Below are 18,496 nucleotides of genomic sequence, written 5' to 3'. Positions count from 1 at the left end.
GTGTTTCCTAAATAGATGACAAATGTTTATAGAGCCACCGTGATAGAAATTCAGCATATTTTTAAAAAGTAATTTACTTATTAACTAGAAACCTCCCCCCAAAAGCATGAAGCTTACAGGGCTTTTGTGAATCATGAAATGATGATTGAACTTGCTGGGTTTGGGAGGAAAAGAATAGGCATAATATGCATACCTAATAACCGTAACTGCAGAGTTTTCAAAGCCAAGTGTAAGTAACATCAGTGCTGAGGAACACTTGAAAACAAAACCAGGACACGGGAAGTGAGATTAGTTGAGGTCTGTGGCAGTTCTTGCCAACCCTGTTAGTGATTGTCAGATTGTGTCACAAATTCACTGTTGCCTAGAAGCAGTGTCTATATTTAATTTCATTTCTTAAAACAAATAAAAACTGCCATCAAAGTTAATAAATGTGAGTTATTATGCACCTAATAGACTGATGAATAGTTCAAACAGCACTTAAGTAAGTCAGACACAAACTTGAAAACATACATATATAACACATGCATGTTACTCAAGGTTAATATTATATAAAGATGGTTTAATATAACCAGATGGCTTAATATAGCCTCTGGTTAATGATAAAGAAGTGTGTCTCTAGCTCTGAAATTCCTTTAAAATGTACAAATATGATAACAGGAATTTATTTGTTAAAGGTGTTCTTTTGATCTCTCCTTTTAAACAACTTTATTGAAACTTAATTTACATACCATAAAGTCCACTCATTTCAAGTATGAATGTCATGGTATTTAGTATATTTTCCTGCAGTGCTAGACAGTTATCATTGTTCTGCAGTCTAGTTTTAAAACATGTTCATCACACAAAACAAAATGTGTGCTTATTAGCAGTCACTTTTCCTCCATACCATGCTTCCCCCAGCCTCTCACCACACCCCTGACCACCACTTCCCTGCTCTTCATATCTATGGATTTACTGAGTCTGGACTATTTTATACAAAAAGAATCATAAGGTACATGGTCTTCTATAACTGGTTTTTGTCATATTAAATAATGTTTGAAAATTCCTCTATTTTGGGACATGTTTCAGAATTCCGTTTTGTTTTTTTTTTAAAGATTTTATTTATTTATGCATGGAAGAGCTGGCATGTAGGCCAGAGGTGCGGGGTGTGAAAGGATTCACCAGAGTGGGGAGCAGAACAGGCAGACTGACTGATAAACACTGCTGAAGGGGACAGTGGGCAAGACAGGAGAGGTCCTGGGGCACCATGTGGGTAGCTCCTTGAAGGGGATGGAACTCAGGCCTTCCTGGTGATAGCACAGAGACTTAACCCCTAGACCACCAGGGAGGCCCCAGAATTCTGTTTCTTGTAATTGCTGAATAATATTTCATTGTATAGATACACAGTATTTTGTTTATTATTTCTCAGTGTGTGGGCATTTTGTCCCCCCTCCCCCATTTTGAGCTATTATAAATGATGTTGCTATAAACAATGTATGTCTGAGATTTTGTGTAGCTTCTATCTTCATTTCTCTTGAGTGTATAACTAAGAGTACAATTGCCAGGTCATATATGGGGGAGGGGGGTCTGTGTTTCCAACATAGCTGCCATGGTACATCACAATATAGAAGGGTGGTGGTTTCTCCGCACCATCAGCACCCACATCACAGCAACACTTGTTATTGACTATCTCTTCCTATTGCTGGCCTAGGGATAGGAGTGAGATCTCATTTTGATTTGATTTGCGTTCTGTCGTGACAATGATGAGCTGGAGTGTTTTCATGAGCTTGTCAGCCATTTTTGTTTCTTCAAGAAATATCTACTCAAGTCATTTTCCTATTTTTTAATTGGTTGTCTTTTTGTTATTGAGTTGTTCTGTATCTATTCTGCAGCCTTATTAATTATATGGTCTGCAAATATTTTCTACCATTACAGATTATCTTTTTATTTGTTTTATTTATTTTATTTATTTTATTTTTTTAAAGATTTTATTCATTTATTCATACAAGCACCAGGTACAGTCAGAAGCGTGGGAGGGTGAGAGAATTCACCAGAGCCAGAGCGGGGAACAGAACAGGCAGACTGACGAAATACACTGCTGAGAGAAGCAGTGGGCATGGCAGGAGAGGTCTGTCCTGCCATGTGGGACCCTCGCCGGTGGCCAGGGATCGAACCAGCACTGCAGACCGCTGTGCCACCAGGGGAGGCCCATCTTTTTATTTTTTTGATAATACCCTTTGATGCACAAAAGTTTTCCTTTTCAGTATGTGCAATTTTTTTCATTTTTTACTTTTGGTGTCAAATCTGTTAATCGATTGCCAAAACCAAGGTCATCAACATTTATTTGCTTTATATGTTTTCTTCCAAGAGTTTTATATATTTTTCTCTTATATCTGGGCCATCAATCCATTTTGGGTAACTTTTGTGCGGGGTATGAGGTAACACCCAACTTCACTATCTTCCCCTAGAATATCCAGTTTTGCTAGTGGGATTTCTTGACAGACTGTTTTTTGCACCTTTGTGAAAATCAGTTGACTGCAAGTATATGTTTATTTCTGTTTTTCAACTCTGTTTCATAAATCTCTGTCTATCCTTATGTCAGTAACACAGTGTTATTTGTATCATCATCATCATCATCATCATTATAATTGTAAGAAACATGGAATATTTCCTCTTAATCAAATCATGTGTTCAGTATCATATGTTAACTATATGCCTATTTAAACACATCTCTAGAACTTATTCATCTTGCATGACTAAAACTCTGTATTCATTGAGCTCCCCATTTTCTGCTCCCCTTTGGACTCTGGCAACCATTATTCTACTTATGTTGTTGCAAATTTCAGTACTTTCAGTACCTCATGTAAGTGGAATAATGCAGTATTTGTCCTTCTATGGCTGACTTGTTTCACTTAGCATAATGTCCTCCAAGTTCATCCATGCTACCACTTATTACAGGATTACCTTCTTTTTTAAGGCTGAATAATATTCCATCCTATGTGTACACTACATTTTCTTTATCCATTCATCAGATGATCATCATTTAGGTTATTTACACCTCTTGGCTCATGTGAATAAAGTAACATTGAACACAGAAGTGCAAATATCTCTTCCAGATCCTATTTTTTAATTTTCTGGAGGAAAATAACCATCAGTAAGATTCCTGGATAATACGCAGTGTTTTGACTGTCTTAGCTGTGTGCTGAAACATTTTTAGCAATGTTTTATTATTGCCAATATAAATTTCCATCACCTCCTTGCTTAAATTTACTCCCCAGTATTTTTTTTTTTTCCGTTCAGATGTTATTGTAAGCAGAATCTTCTTAGATTCCTTTCCAGCTGGTACATTGCTAGAGTGTAGAAACTCATAGATTTTGTATATTAATCGTGTACCCTGCAACTTTGCTGAATTCATGTATCATTTCTACTAGGTTTTTTTGGTGAATTCTTAGGAATTTCCTACATATTGGACCGTGTCATCTATGACTATATGGCTTAAATTCTTCCTTTCCAATTTACGTATTCCTTTTTTCTATTTCTTGCCTCATGACTCCAGCTAGAATTTTGAGGATAATCTTGACAAACTGTCATGGAAACAGGCCATCTTTTCTTGCTCCTGATCCCAGGGGGAAATCTTTCAGTTGTTCACTGTTGAGTATTATGTCAGCTGTGGGTTTTTCATAAATGCCCTTTATCATGTTCAAGAAGTTCCCTTTTATTCCTAGGTTTCTATCTGTGTCTAGCATGAAAGAATGTTAGATTTTGTCAGAAACCTATTCTGAATCAATTGAGATGACTATGTGGGTTTTTGGCCTTTTTTCTATGAAAACAGTGTATTATATTAGTTACATTTCTCCTATTGAACTACCCTTCCATTCCTGGGATAAGTCCTACCTGGACATAGTATATAACCTTTTTTCTATGCTCTTGGATTCAGTTGGCCAGTATTTTGCTGAGGAATTTTTCATCTATTTTTATAAGGGATATTAGTCTATAATTTTCTTCCCTTATTATGTCCTTGGCCTTGGTATAAGGTCATATAAGTCTCTTAGGATGAATTAGGACATATTCCCTCCCCTTCTATTTTTTGGAAGAGTTGAAGAAGGATTATTGTTAAATCTTCTTTAACTATTTAGTAGAATTCACCAGTGGCCTACTGGTCTGAGATTTTCTTTGTTGTGAGTCACTTGATTATCAATTTAATCCTTTACTTTTTATAGTTCTATTCATAGTTCCTATTTTTTTAATGATTTGGTCTTGGGAGGTTATGTGTTTTTAGGGATTTGTTCATTTTATCAAGGTTATATAATTTGTTGGTATAGGTATCAGTTTCCTAGGACCACCATAGTGTTACCACAAATTGAGTGAATTAAAATAACAGAAATCTACTCTCCCACAGTTAGGAGAAGAGCAGTCTGAGATCAAGGTGTCAGCAGAATTGATTCTTTCATGAGACAGAGGGAGAGACTACCCCCTGCTTCCAGCTTCTGGGAGAAGAAAGATCTCAAATCAATAACCTGACTTTACACCTTAAGGGACCAGAAAAGAAGAGCAAAGTAAAGCTAGAGTTTGTTTATCTAATCTTTATTATTTCCTTTTCTTTTTTGCTAACTTTGGTTTCAGTTTGCTCTTTTTTCTGGTTCCTTAACGTTTAACATTAGTTTATTGATTTAAGATCTGTCTTCCCTTTTAATGTAGGTATTTATGGTTTTACGTTTTCATTTGCTGTTTTCATTTTCACTCATCTAAGTATTTTCTAATTTCCCCAAAGACTTCTTTCTTTAAGTATCAGTTGTACAAGAGCACATGGTTTCATTCCCACATATTTGTGAATTTTCCAGTTTTTCTTCTGATATTGATTTCAAGCTTCTTTCCACTGTGGTCAGAGAAGATACTTTGTCTGACTGCATGTCTTGATACTTAAGATTTAGCAATGCTGATTTACTCAAATTTAGCAGCTTCTTTCTTTATTCAGTATTCTCCAGGTTGCTGAAAGTGTTTTACTGGAGCACTTAGAGTTCCGGGAATGTTGATTCTGTCATTTTTTGCTAGCTTTACAGTTGCTTCAGTGCAAGCCTGGATTCCTGGCATTCTCTGCCCACCATGGCTGTGGTGTCACTCATCCCCTATGCAGATCTTACAGACATCTGTTACATGATGTCCTTCAAAAGCTGTCCCAGGCTGGCTATCCATGCTCGCTAATTCTGAGCTACATGCCCTCCCACGTTTTCTTTAACCCCACACTTATCCACAAATAATTATTTTGCCCAAAGTGATCTGAAAATAAGCATATTCTGAGCCTTCAAATAATGGGTACCACGTTTCTTATAAATGTTGGATGACTGAAAGTATATGAGTGAACCATGAAGAAACAAATTCAATTCATGAATTTGCTACAAAGCCTATTTACATGTTATAATTGTTAAAGAATTATAATGTAGGGCCTCCCTGGTGGTGCAGCGGTTGAGCACTGGGTTGTGAAGCTGCCCGCAGCCTCTGCAGCGCCGGTTCGATCCCCGGCTGCTCCCCGGCCACCGGAGGCGGGTCCCACATGGAGCGCAGACCTCTCCTGCACCCCCCTGCTCCCCTCAGCAGTGTACTTCGGTCCTTCTGCCTGCTCTGCTCCCTGCTCTGGCTCTGGTGAATTCTCTCACCCTCCCACGCTTCTGACTGTACCCAGTGCTTGTATAAATAAATAAATAAATAAATCTTTAAAAAAAAAAAAAGAATCATAATGAAAATTAATTAAATAAGAAGTATTTTCAGTATCATTTAATCACTTGAGAGTTTTGAAGACACTTCAGAGTCTCTGATCTTTTAAAATGAAGAATAGAATTCTCACCATGTTGAATACAACTCTGGAAGATAGCATCGACACTTGCTCAGAAAAGAAATGTATGTTGAATTTATTCTTATTAAGTTATCCACTTACATTAACTTATTGATCTTTAGGAAAGAGAAGACACATGTTTATTTGATTATTTTGCTTACATGATTTCCATAGAAACGAGTACTTGCTAGGTATCTGGTTATTGTATATAAATATAGAGTTATCACTTTCACGTGTTTTCTTGTTTTTGAAAAATATTCTAACAGACAGTCTTATTTTACATTGACTACTATTAGAAGTTGCTAATGTGAGCGCCAGCCATGAATGTTGGTTTAGATATAAAAAATCTTAAGTATGCTAAAGATCTGTAATGAATTGCTATTATATGGCTAAGGGTATGCTATGTCTCAAATTGCATTTAGAAAGCATAAAAATTACTTGCTATAACATCCTGACACACTTGGTTAGCCAGGTAGATCAGTCTTAGTGCTATCTCCCAATGCAGCTTTTTAGAGCATTCTTTTTGTGTTTCTTGCCATATTCCAATATATCTTGCTTTAACCTTTAAAAAAACGAAACCCAGACAACAACAAAATGATAAGGTGACAAACTCAGAACTCAATAAATTTTATTTAATTTATTTTTCAGTTATTTCACATGGAACCTGAGTTATGAGTTATATTATTATATTCCTCAAGTTATTATTTCCCAAAGCCAGTCAACTGTAACATCAGATATAAAATGATAATTCATAATCTTCCATTGTATACAAAAAGCATCCAAAGATGTTAATGGGAGGACTAAACTCACGATGCAAGGATTTCATACTAAAATCATACTCGGTTGACTGAATTGCAAAACTGTGATTATATCAGATACTGGCAAGGATGTGGGGAAACTGAATCTCTCACACATTGCTGGTGGGAATGGGGAATGCTGCAACCACTCTGGAAAATTCCTTGCCCATTTCTTATAAAACTAAGCATGTATCATTTGACACATCAGTTATACTCTTGGGCATTCATTCCAGGAAATGGCAAGTTATATCTATGCAAAAACGTGTACATGCATGCTCCCAGAAGTTTTATTCATATAGAAAAGAACTGATAAGGAACCAGATAACCTTTAGTGAGTGAAGAGTTGAACAAATTCTGGCACATCCAAATAATAGAATACTACTCATTAATAGAATGATCTATTGTGGCCTCCCTGGTGGTGCAAGCAGTTAAGCGTCAGCACTATGAAGCTATCCACAGCTACTGCAGCATGAGTTCAATCTCCAGTCATGGAGCTGACCCACATAGCACAGCAGACCTCTCCTGTCTTATCCACAGCACCCCTCAGCAGTGAATTTTAGTCAATCCACCTGTTCTGCTCCGCACTCTGTCTCTGGTGAATCTTCTCACCCTACCACACCTCTGGTCTGTACCCCAGTTCTTGTACACATAAATAAATAAATCTTTTTTTAAAAGGAATGAACTATTAATACATGCAGCAACTTGTTTGGAACTCAAGGATACCATGCTGAGTAAAAAAAAAAACAAGAGTAAAACTCAAAAGGTTCTATACTGTATAATAGCTGTATATTGCATTTTTGAAATGACAAAATTATAGAGATGGAAAATAGATTAGTGCCAGTAGATTGGAAGGGGACAGGAACGTGGTGGAGAAGGCACAGGGGTTCTTTTGTGGTGGAAAAGACTCTGTGTCAGATGTGGTAATGTTGCACAGTGAAAGTGCATAAAGGTGACATATCCACACACACAGATGCAGTTTGGAAAATCATGGAAATTGAATAAGGTCTGTAGACTAGCTCATAGTAGTGCAACCAATGTCAATTTCCTCCTTTGGGTGTTGTACCCCAGCTATCTGAGATGTTGCCAGTGGAGGACAGGGAGCAAAAGGAACCCGGGACTCTACCATTTTTTCAAATTCTTTTGAGTTAATATTGATTTCAAAATTAGATGGTTTTGAAAAATAATTACAGCACACTTGTAAAACTATTAAACAATTAAAAATAGAAATATCCCTTCACACATTTCAAACGGCCTCATTTTTCAGAGGCTTACTTCTAAAAGTATTCTGCATGAAATGATTTTTTTTTTAATTTTAGTTCAAGCTAAAAAATCTGATCTATGGACATGAAAGCTTCAACTTTGATCCTTCATTCTCCATTTTCCTCTTCTCCAGATGCCCTTTATTTGACCAGGAAGGATATCATTTCCAAAAGTACTGAGAGAGTCATATTTAACTGAACAACATTGGTCTTTTAGGTTTTTAAGGTTGTTCAATTTTCTCTGTTGGGTTGCTACCCTGAGTTGGATCCTCTTCTGAAATGTCAGACTGAGAAAATGGTCACTGGTTCCCAGAGAATAAAAAAAAAAAAAATTAAAAAAGCCAAGCTTTGGAATTAATGCAATCAATAACCTTTGAAAACAAAGTTAAAAAGCAACAATTGAATGCTGAGATACAGAAAACAATCTTGTTCCTTTTTTCTTTGATTATCAAGGTGGCCAAAAAATTGAGGAACACAATAGAGTTTAATTCCAAAAGCACTTATGAGCACCTAAATCATCATCATACATTCTAAACATACTCATGTTATCTCAAACAGTGTAGGTTGTAATAATGAAATAGACTGTCCACATTGTCTGTGAGATCTCAAGTTTGCATCTGCAATATTGACAAATGCTGCAAGTTTTATACCATAGCATACTGAGTGAGAAGAAGCAAAGCATCATGTAATGTCAGTGTGAGAAAACGAAAAATCCAACAGAGACAAAGGAAGAAACAGCTTAGCCAGCTCAGGTGAAAATAGAGTAGGTCTCTGGAGAAACACATCAGGGCCAGGAGAGAAATTGAGGGCTGTGAAACAAAATCCTACAGGCAAAGATGTGTAGGATTGCAACCAGGCCAAAGAATCAAGATGCATTCAGACTTGAAGGGCCACATTAATTTCTTTTTTCTCTGAATTATTTCCTCTGATGACTTGGGATATATGTGGAGAAAAGAAAATTTTAAAATTGAGCTGCTCAGTTGTCACTTCTATGTGGAATATAGAGAAACAACACAAAGGGTCAGATAAAGCCAAACTAATAACAAACCTTAGAAATCTGACCATAGAACTGAGGCTGCCAGAGAGAAAGACGAGATGAGAGCAAAGGGGTACGGGAGGAAGATGGACTGTGGTGAAGGGCTATGGGTGTTTCGTTGGTGGGTGTGGTGCGGGTGCCCCCGAAGGGAGCCATTCTCTACCTCTAAATCACAAACAAAAGCTGTAAACCAATGTTGTCTAAATTTAAAAAAAATGGAGATAATGCTATGAGGGCACTCATTTTTTTCTTTTTGCTTTGTTGTTGGAAAATGAATTTTGGGAAAAATGAAAAAATACCATCCACTACATATCTATATATAAAGAAAAGCCAACATGAACTTTGCTGGATGTTTGAAAATTTCATAAAATTTAGAAAGAAAAAAAATCAAAAGGACAACTAGATATGTCAGAACCTGAGGAAATAAATAAATGATTTCATTTCCTGAAATAATGTATTAGGATCTTAGTCCATGTACACCATAAAATTAAGAAAATTTTACCAAAAACAAATCCTTCAGTTGAAGTCCTCTTGTGGTTTCTGGGTAAAGGACAATATAACAGCTCTCAGCCAGAGGAATTGAAAGCATCTCTTTACTCTTCCATTGATTCGATGCTTTGTCACTATCTGCATGTCCTAGATGTATAAATGGACAGCTTAGCCAGCTCAGGTGAAACAGGTGGACACAGGTGGTGCTGGGAAGACTAACTCTCCATATGGTCCAGATGACACAAAGCAGGCTAGTTTCAAACCTAGAAGGCAACTTCACAATATGTAGTATTTGACAAAAACAACAATATTCTTCAGAACCAACCACATAAATATGACAATACTATTGGCCTATAGTCAGGAACAGCACTTTTTGTATTTTTTGTTATTGCTGTTATTCTGTTTTAAATATTCTTTCCTCTTGAAGTCAAATTAGAATTTTCAGTGAGTCTAACAAATATCTTATTAGTTTAGAGTGGATTCAGGGCTTTTCAAATTCAGGGCAAAGAGCACTTCATTGTTGGTGGATGAGTTAGCCTCTGAATTGCTGCAAGAATTTCTCCTCCCACTCAACACTGGGTCCATTTTCTACCAAGTTCCCAGGACTGTAGAGCTGCAGTTGCCGAAGAATGATGCCCTGGCAGTTTCATGGCCTCTAAGCAGGACTGAACCTCAGAAATCCCAGAGGAGTTGATATTGATCCCTTTTAAAAAGTTATATACAAAGGAAGTATATCTGCCAGACTCCTTTAGAAACAGGGTCAAATAACCAGTTGGAAAATTTTCTAAAGGTGTCACATTAAACTTTAATCATACCTACATTTTTATAGGGCTTTTAACTTTGCAAATTGCTTTCCCAGGCATTATCTCATTTCATGTTCTGTGGCCACGAAACAGAGCGTGGGTTTCGGGCTGGATGATGATGAGATAGAGACCAAATTGTTGATAGGGACATTTCAAGAAAATTGATGACTACTCTGCCAAACAAAGTATTTAATTAGGAATGGACTGGCTTCCAGGTGGAGTTTTACAAAGGGTTCAATACAGTTCAACATGCTCGAGTAGAAAGAAAAGATGAATTATTGCTTTGTTCTCCCCTCCATGCTTCTCATATCTGCTTTTCTTCTTTTCCATAAATCGACAGGTCAGCCCGACCCCAGGCTGCATCCGCGCCCTCATGAAGATGCTGTACTGTCCTTACTGCCGGGGGCTGCCGGCCGTCAGGCCTTGCAACAACTACTGCCTCAACGTCATGAAGGGCTGCTTGGCCAATCAGGCCGATCTGGACACGGAGTGGAATCTGTTTATAGGTAAGGAACCTCTAAACATTGGCGACACCGCTCACCCTGACCTAGATGCAAAACAGACACGGGGACAGCTAATGTCTGTGACACTTGGTGGGCAGATTTCCAGTTGTGGTGACTTGGAGAGGCTTAGAGGATTAAAATCATAGCTGTTAGCTAACTGTAAACATTATTTTGCATTTTTCTTTGTTCTTTATCCTGAAAAATAAGGCTTCCTTGTATATTGTGAAGGATTGTCCTGTTAAAGACAGTACTGAATGAGCTGATATCTTGGATAAAGATAAAAGTCATCCTGTTGAATGACTTTGAGCTCCTATGAGAGGGGACAAGTTGGAAAAGAATCTTGTCCAAACAAGTGTTCGCAGCATTGTTTCTTTCTTATTGAAGACATTGTCAACAAATACTAGTGAACAACTGTTTCCTTAAACAGCCATGATGAGACTAGCTCAACATTTTTGTTAAAATATGCAATTTTCTGTCCTTGTTGGGTGGAGAAGCGTGCTTCTGCCACTAGCATGAAACTACCTTCTGGTCTTTAGGAGGTGGGAGGAAAGTTGCTGGGGAAGATGCAGGAAAGGGCTGTGAATCGTGGTTCTGTTCTTCAGATGCACAAATCACTCTGGGGGCTGCACTGCCAAAAAGATCTTTCCCAAAGAGCTCTCCAAGGATAAAAGGACCCATTTTATAAACAGACTTCTCCCAGCAAAATGCACTGGCCTTGAAAGAGTAAATGTGTTTTCTCCCCCTCTGTCAAGGGGCCTTCAAATAAAAGTACTTTCCATTGCATTTACTGCAATTGCATTGTGACAAGCTGATCGGTGCAAATGGCAGTGACATTAGTCAGCCTCGGAGGGCCTTCCTCACTTATGCAAACCTCTAAACCAGAGTGCATGAGTAAAGGTTTCTGACATCTAAGATCTGGGAGGATAGGAGAAGATCTAAAATGTGCTGGAATGCAAGGAAACCCAAACCCCCTGTGTAGAGATATGCTTTGGTTACAAGCATTCAGCTCTGGCTGCCGAAACCATCGGCTGACATGTTAGTATGCTTAGGAAAACCAGAGAAAATGGTTTTTGAAGTTTTTAAAAAAGAGATTTTAGAATGGGTACGTTCCTTTGAAAGTATCTAATAAAATCTCAGAAATCACTTCCGGGAGAATGCATTGAAATACTGGGTTCACTCTGTTAAGTGGGAGGACAAAATCTGTAAGCCCTTAGGCTGCTTTGTTTGAAAAACGAGGGAGTTTTTAAAAATGATTCATTAAGGTACCCTTTTAACTCAAATATGAATGACTCTTTGTTAAGATTATTGTTCTGGTTTAGACTTTAGAGGGGGATGTGAATTTTAAAAGGCACTATGAGTAAGTCATCTTCTAAAATACTGATTTAGATTAATTTTGGCAATGACATGATACCCAAAAATAATGCTAATAAAACATATTCAATCGGAACTTTCCTTATCTAAAATGAAATGGATATTTTAAAAGCCAGATTAAACCTCATAGCATCACTTTGAGTCATCAAGGTAATTCATGCTTTTTGGTTCAGACTACCCTAGTAACAGTTAAATTGTCTTTGGTCAGTCTGTCACTTCCTGATGAAGTTGGGATTGTGGATGTTGTCACTCAGAGGAGGATACAATTAGGAATGAGACTAGCTCTTTTCACCTTACAAGAGCAATAATGACTTCTTCATTGGCATTTTTCCAGTGCTGGTTGGATGTTTTTATGTAAAACAAATCCTATGCTTTCAGTCAATCACGTTTCCTCTATTTGATGTGAAATTGAGTGTCTGAAAGATCATCTGAAAAACTAAAACGTGAAAACATCCTGTGTTGGATGTATCTTCATGGAAAGGGATCCTGGTGGTTAGTCCTTCATTAATACATTTCTTCCCCTTTGTTCCCCTGTATCTCATTTTTAAAAATTAGTCCTAGAGATGTCGGAACAAATACTTCTTTGGTTTGCCCTAGCACTGAGGAGTACTCACCAGCATAGAGGAAGCTGCAAAATAGTCTCATGCTAATAATACTTGCAGAAAATATGCTCGTGCTAATTCGCTGCTCACTGTGAAGTGTTAGTGCACAAATATATTGCAGGAAATAGTCAAAGGTGATGATTGCATTTTCCACACAGATACATCCAAAATGACAGTGTTACAATGCTGATGAATGTCACAGCAAAAATCAGTGAGCAAATCAGTAATCCCACAAAAATTGCATATGATAGCCCTCTCTTCCAGCACCTGCGGTGGCTGGTAGGCTCCTAGCGTGCATCAGACCCTTCGCTCCTGTTGCTGTCAGTTGTGTGTCATCACTGGCTGCTGCGTCGATGCCCATTTGTACCTTCTAGAAGGTGCTCATCCAGAACGTTCTGGCTCCTCGCTGTCTGCCACCAATAAAAATGGGAGTCAAATGTGTGGCACAGTCTCACAGGTCTTTACTGTCCCACAAATTAATTGAAAGTGATTTGTGACTATTTAGAATGCACTTGGTGTCCGGATGGGGTCAAAAAAAAGGCATTTGGCTGATAAAATGAAGTGTTTTAATTGTTCGAGGGAAATCCCCAGTGGTATTCTATTCACTTCCGAAGTTCTGTAGGATTTTATTTTTTTAATCCTAGAAAGAAAAAAAAAAAAAATCAAGCGTACTCCAGACACTCGCTCATGGTCTTTCTTTAGGACTTAACTCTGCCCTGTGCAGATTCTTTATCAATTACTTATTGTAGGAAAAGGGAAGCTATCTCCCCGCCCCCTTTTTTGTTTTAATGTTGCTGTCTGCTTGGAAGCAAATGCTGCTACCCCCATTTTAGAGTATTTGAAAGCCTCAGATCACTCTGCCAGGGACCTTTGGCAGCTTTCTAGGAACATAAGGGGTTCCCCAGTTTGTACTGTTTCCTTAGTACAAAGCATTCTGGCTTCATGGCATTCACACTTGTGGGGCCTAAGTGGACGGGTGTGCCCCACTACACACCGCCCCCGAGCTGGGCCAGTGAGAGGGACACCAGCTGGTTCCGAGCCTGTCCTCATTGTTGAAGCTGTGCTGCAGGAGGAAATGTCTTGGAGGCATTGATAGTCACTGTGCAGTCCTTGCTTAAACCCAAGTGCGATGCATTCTCTTACCCTGCTTATTCCGGCCTGGCTCTTGAATGTTGCCTACATGCAAATGGGTTTTCTTGAAAAATGTTGCCCTAAATTAGAATTTCCTAGAGGAAAACAGGTTGTGGGCAGAGCCTGTTGTTTCAGCAAATCCATTACCTTCTGGCATGGATGCCAAGCCTCCCAGGATGTGTTGTTTCACTTGACCACGGCCACATTGCAGAAGGCACTGAGCTCTTGGGCACAACATGAAGGCTCCAATTACATTTACAGGGTCGCAATCAATCGTGCTTCTACTCTGAAACATGGGCTGAGGGGTGCAGCCTCCTCCAAACATCTGGTACCTTCTATGACTTTATAGACTAGGAGAACCAGAGAGGGAAAAAAAGGGATTTGTGTGTGTGTGTTGGGGGGGTGGGAGGTGGCGCCAGGGTTGGTAAGACAAAGGCAGACATTTTCTTTTGTTCTGTAATATTTTTGATGACTAAATGTTACCGAATGCCTATGAACACTGCTGTAAGGCAAAATGATTTGTCATCCTAGGAAAGGGAGATTTCCTTAGAGTGTTTTTGTTCCAAAGGAGCCTCATTTTTTTGGGTATCCTAGTTGGTGAGACCCTGATCATCTTAACATATTAATTCATCTCACTACATTGAATAAGCTACACACATGTCCTCTGGGAATTTAATGTAGTTAAAATTAATTATGATCAAATGTGATAAAGTGTTAGGAAAATAGAAGCACAGGTTGCTAAGTGTCTCCTCAGCAGGGCGACTTGCCTACTGAGGGGGAAGTCAGAGAGCCTTACCTGGGTAAGAATAGAATAAAATCATAAATAAGACAGTATTGAATTAAGGTTGTCAAACATAATTGTTGCTGAGAGTCACAACTGATATAATTGTTACAAAATACATTCTAAATATTTGCAAGTACTGGTGACAATTTCAATTGGTCTAGTGCAATTTATCAGTGGTTTCTAGCTACTTATTGTCTTACTTTTGACAGGTCTTATGATCAAATCTTACTGCCACTGACAAGGTGACAAGTTTTGGGGAGAGTTTGTTAATTTTCATCCAGAAAAAGTTGAATTCTCTCCAATGTTAGGGGTGACAGCAGACAGCGTGACAGTTTGTATTCTTATTTTAATTTTTTTTTTAATTATCGTATTGTACCATTATTTCACATCCTTGCTGTGTCTGGACGGTATAGCATTTCTCCCCAGGTGTAGTTACCATATCCTCCCCTCTACTAAGCACCCACAGTCCTCCACCACAATCCACTTGTTCGACCCTCCATTCCCCTGTTTCCACCGCTCTCCCTAAGTTTGGAATTTTTAGTTAGGCTGTAGGCTCTCATAGGCCAGAGAAATCAATGGTTCTTCTTCCTCCTTTCAAAGTAGCCAATCGACTCTGCAGTTGGGTAGTGACCATTCATTCTCTCATTTATTCATTAATCCAATACACATTTTCTGAGGGTCTGGGGTGGCTTTTGCTCTGGCTTAAGCATCAGGACAGGACAGATAAGGCCTTGCCTACTGAAAACAGAGTTCAGCACACGTCCTGTAAATGGAATAAATGAACACAACTAGACAGAGAAATGGCAGGAAATGTTGTAAGAGGCTGTTCTCTTTTACTTTGTAAGTCTACTCTTTTAATGGAAGAATGACTAATTCAGTAATTTAAAAAGCACATATCCCTGTTGTTAATGGACTCTATGAGTGCAGGGATGGCAGAAACAAATCAGATAATGAACCTGGTTTTTTCCTTGTGACAGCTGCTATCAAGTTGTAAATTACAGCCAGCTGCAAGGAAGCTGTGTTAGGTCAGTCAAATGTCTGGTGTCACACAATAAATGGCTACTTTGGTGCACAAATGACTTTTTAGGACCTACGAGACTTGTTTATACTGAAGGGATTTAATATATTCACAACTTTTTAGTGTGGGGGGAAAATGATGCTAGATAAACATTTACTGTTTCTAATAAATAAACTTGAGTTTTCTTTTTTAGGAAATGTATGGGAGTGTATGATGTTGCATTTCAGATGGATATAAAACAAACACCAGGAACTATTTCAAGCATGTGTATAAAATACTCCTCTTTTTAAGACTTTCTTAAGCGTGAAATTCTATAATATAAATCTGATAGGAAAATTTTTAGTTACAAAGAATTCCATTGTATATATGATAGGACTCTGATATATCCTGAAATTCCATGTTTCAAAAACCTCTAGACCTTAAACATAGAAAATTATTTCCTTTCAACCAAAGAAAAAGAAAAATTCAAGCATTTTATTTAGCAGCAAGCTTTTAAGATGTCTTTGTCTGTCTCCTCTTTGTATAAGACAAGAGCCTATTGAATAATACAGTCCAGAAACAGAACGCTTAAATTGAGGAGTAAAAGCCAAAGCAATTATTTTAGAATCTGATCTCACTGTTAGCTACAGAACTTTCTTTACCCTAGTGCATTCCTGAAAGCACCAAGAAAGATTTTTTTAAAAAATCAAACACTTTATTTTCTATCAGCTGAAATCTAACCCCACCCAATCCCCTGCCTTCCTTTTAAAGTCAATGATTCAATATTTCTCATGTCTCATTTCTCATGGACACTTTTCCTATGCTGTGTTCTCTCTGTAGTACTGGTAGGCTGTATAAAAAGTACTAATCACTGGCTGAGAAAGAGAGAGAGAGAGAGAGAGAACAGTTGACTGCTACTCAACAGTCTTTCACAAGCTGCATTTCTAATCAATTTCCTACATTTGAAAATGGCTTACTTCTGAACTCTGCATATGCGAAACTGTTTTGATATGATACACTAGGGTTAATGCCTTAAGAGTGATATAACATTTGAGGTTTTTCAGCAAAAACAGAGACAGGTGTTTCTTAACCTCCCAACCACTTACCTTGGTTTGGGGTTTTGAGGGAAAAACTCATGAGATTCACAAGGCTACAATTTCTATTCTGTATCAAGCAGATTCTCCATGAGGCAATGCAACCAAACATATCAAACCTAAAATTACTGGGTGCAGTAGATAATTAACCATACTTTAGGGTATGTGTGTGTTTCTGTGTGTGTGTGTGTGAGAGAGAGAGAGAGAGAGAGAGAGAGAGGGTGGGGGGGGCTGTCTCCTTTATCCCCAATCCCAAATCCAAATCTGTTCATTCATCTATTCTAGTTCCCACCTACTCATTTTCTATAAAGGTGTAATTGTAATCCTTTCATTTCTTATTTGCTGATGACTGCAAAGATGATATTCTAAACTAGATTTTCAAGTTAAATTCATGGTGCAATGTCATATGACACCAACCTTGAAGAAGGCATCAATATTTTTTGCAAGTATAATTTTCATTTATAGTAGGAAATTTATTGAAATACCTCTGGTATCAGTCAACCTCTCCAGATTCTATGAGAGGTAGTAACAGAAGGAGAATTAACCAGGAGAAAGCAGAACACATAAAAATGATTCAAAATACCTAAAAATTCACCTCTATATTGGGATTTTGCCTTTTGCCTTAATTGAGAATTTGTGTTTTCTATAGATAGGTTTGATATGTTCATTCTTATTTTTAATAATTGGCATCTGGTTTTAGTAACTTCTAACAGTTTTTACTGTCAGGTTTTCAAGTTCAAGGTGTAATACAAGATGGCTGATTTTTGATGACGCCAAGAGAAATCATTGCATGATTTTTCAGAATGGAATTAAAATAGAGTTCCAAAAGATTTTCAGGTAACCCAAGTAAAAATCAAACACTGTAAATATTAGCTGAATGAAATTCTTAGCAATTTTAATTTCAGCAGATAAGAGGAACATGAGGTTGAAGAAACTTGGAAGTTGTGAACTAGAAAATTAACATATTTAGATAAGCAGGTTAATAAATTAAACATTGAACATTGTTGTTATTGACAAATATCAAACATTTAACAAAACTCAGGGCTGTTATAACCTTCATTTGTTGACTGACTGATAGAGTAAATGGAAGGGAGCTCTTTTTCGAGGTGTTTAAATCATCCTAAAAATCATGATTAGCAACTAAAGTAAAATCTTTATTTTAACCCAAATAATATATCCTTGGCAATGTTGAAGCACTTTATTAAAAGAATCTTAATAATGGTAGTGTTAATGAGTGTACTTAGACTTCTTTTTCCCATAAACATAACTTTTGCATCAATATAAATGTCATATATATGTATAATTAAAACTACATGTAGGTATATCTTTTAAGTATTCTAAAATGTCATTAATTCATGATTACCTCAACAGTAGATCTGGTGATCATGCCTTTACATCTGAGTCCTTCTAAAATTACTTTTCATTTTCCTCAGGATTGTTTCTTTAATAATTTTAAAAAGAAACTTTTAGAATCTTATTAATCTTATCTTCATCATCTTGTTTTCTTTGTGACTTGTTTATGATGAACAATCCTTCAAAGAATGAGAGATGAAAGTTAGGTCAGAAGGTATGTTCCCATGAATTATTCTGATGGTTAAGGGTGTACTTTCTTTTGTTTCACTAGGAGAGAAATTGCTGTAAATGTCCTTGGGAGTAATTTAGACTTTTGAGAACTTTCATGGTATGTGAAAACTTAGAGTTTGTAACTCATTGAAAAAATATTACATCTGTGGATACTTGGTCAGATAAACAGGAGATCATTTAAATTAAAATAAAGCATGAAATATGCCTTGTTGTTCAAGTAACAACTTATATATAATTCCC

The 18,496-nt window shown here is 37.4% G+C and overlaps 1 protein-coding gene across 1 annotated transcript in view; it reads left to right on the top strand.

Annotated features, from left to right (window-relative positions):
• Positions 1-18,496, top strand: part of GPC6 (glypican 6) — a 1,034,236-nt gene that overhangs the window by 707,157 nt on the left and 308,583 nt on the right. The window contains exon 4 of the mRNA XM_054701721.1: positions 10,531-10,696. Coding sequence (XP_054557696.1) covers positions 10,531-10,696 — 166 coding nt within the window. The remainder of the gene's footprint in view (positions 1-10,530; positions 10,697-18,496) is intronic.

This window comes from Talpa occidentalis, unplaced genomic scaffold, assembly GCF_014898055.3.
Source record: "Talpa occidentalis isolate TD23 unplaced genomic scaffold, MPIMG_talOcc4v2.1 talOcc4.5, whole genome shotgun sequence".
Classification (NCBI taxonomy): Eukaryota; Metazoa; Chordata; class Mammalia; order Eulipotyphla; family Talpidae; genus Talpa; species Talpa occidentalis.
The sequence above is the reverse complement of the archived record's forward strand: the minus strand, read 5'-3'. Positions and strand labels throughout refer to the sequence as shown.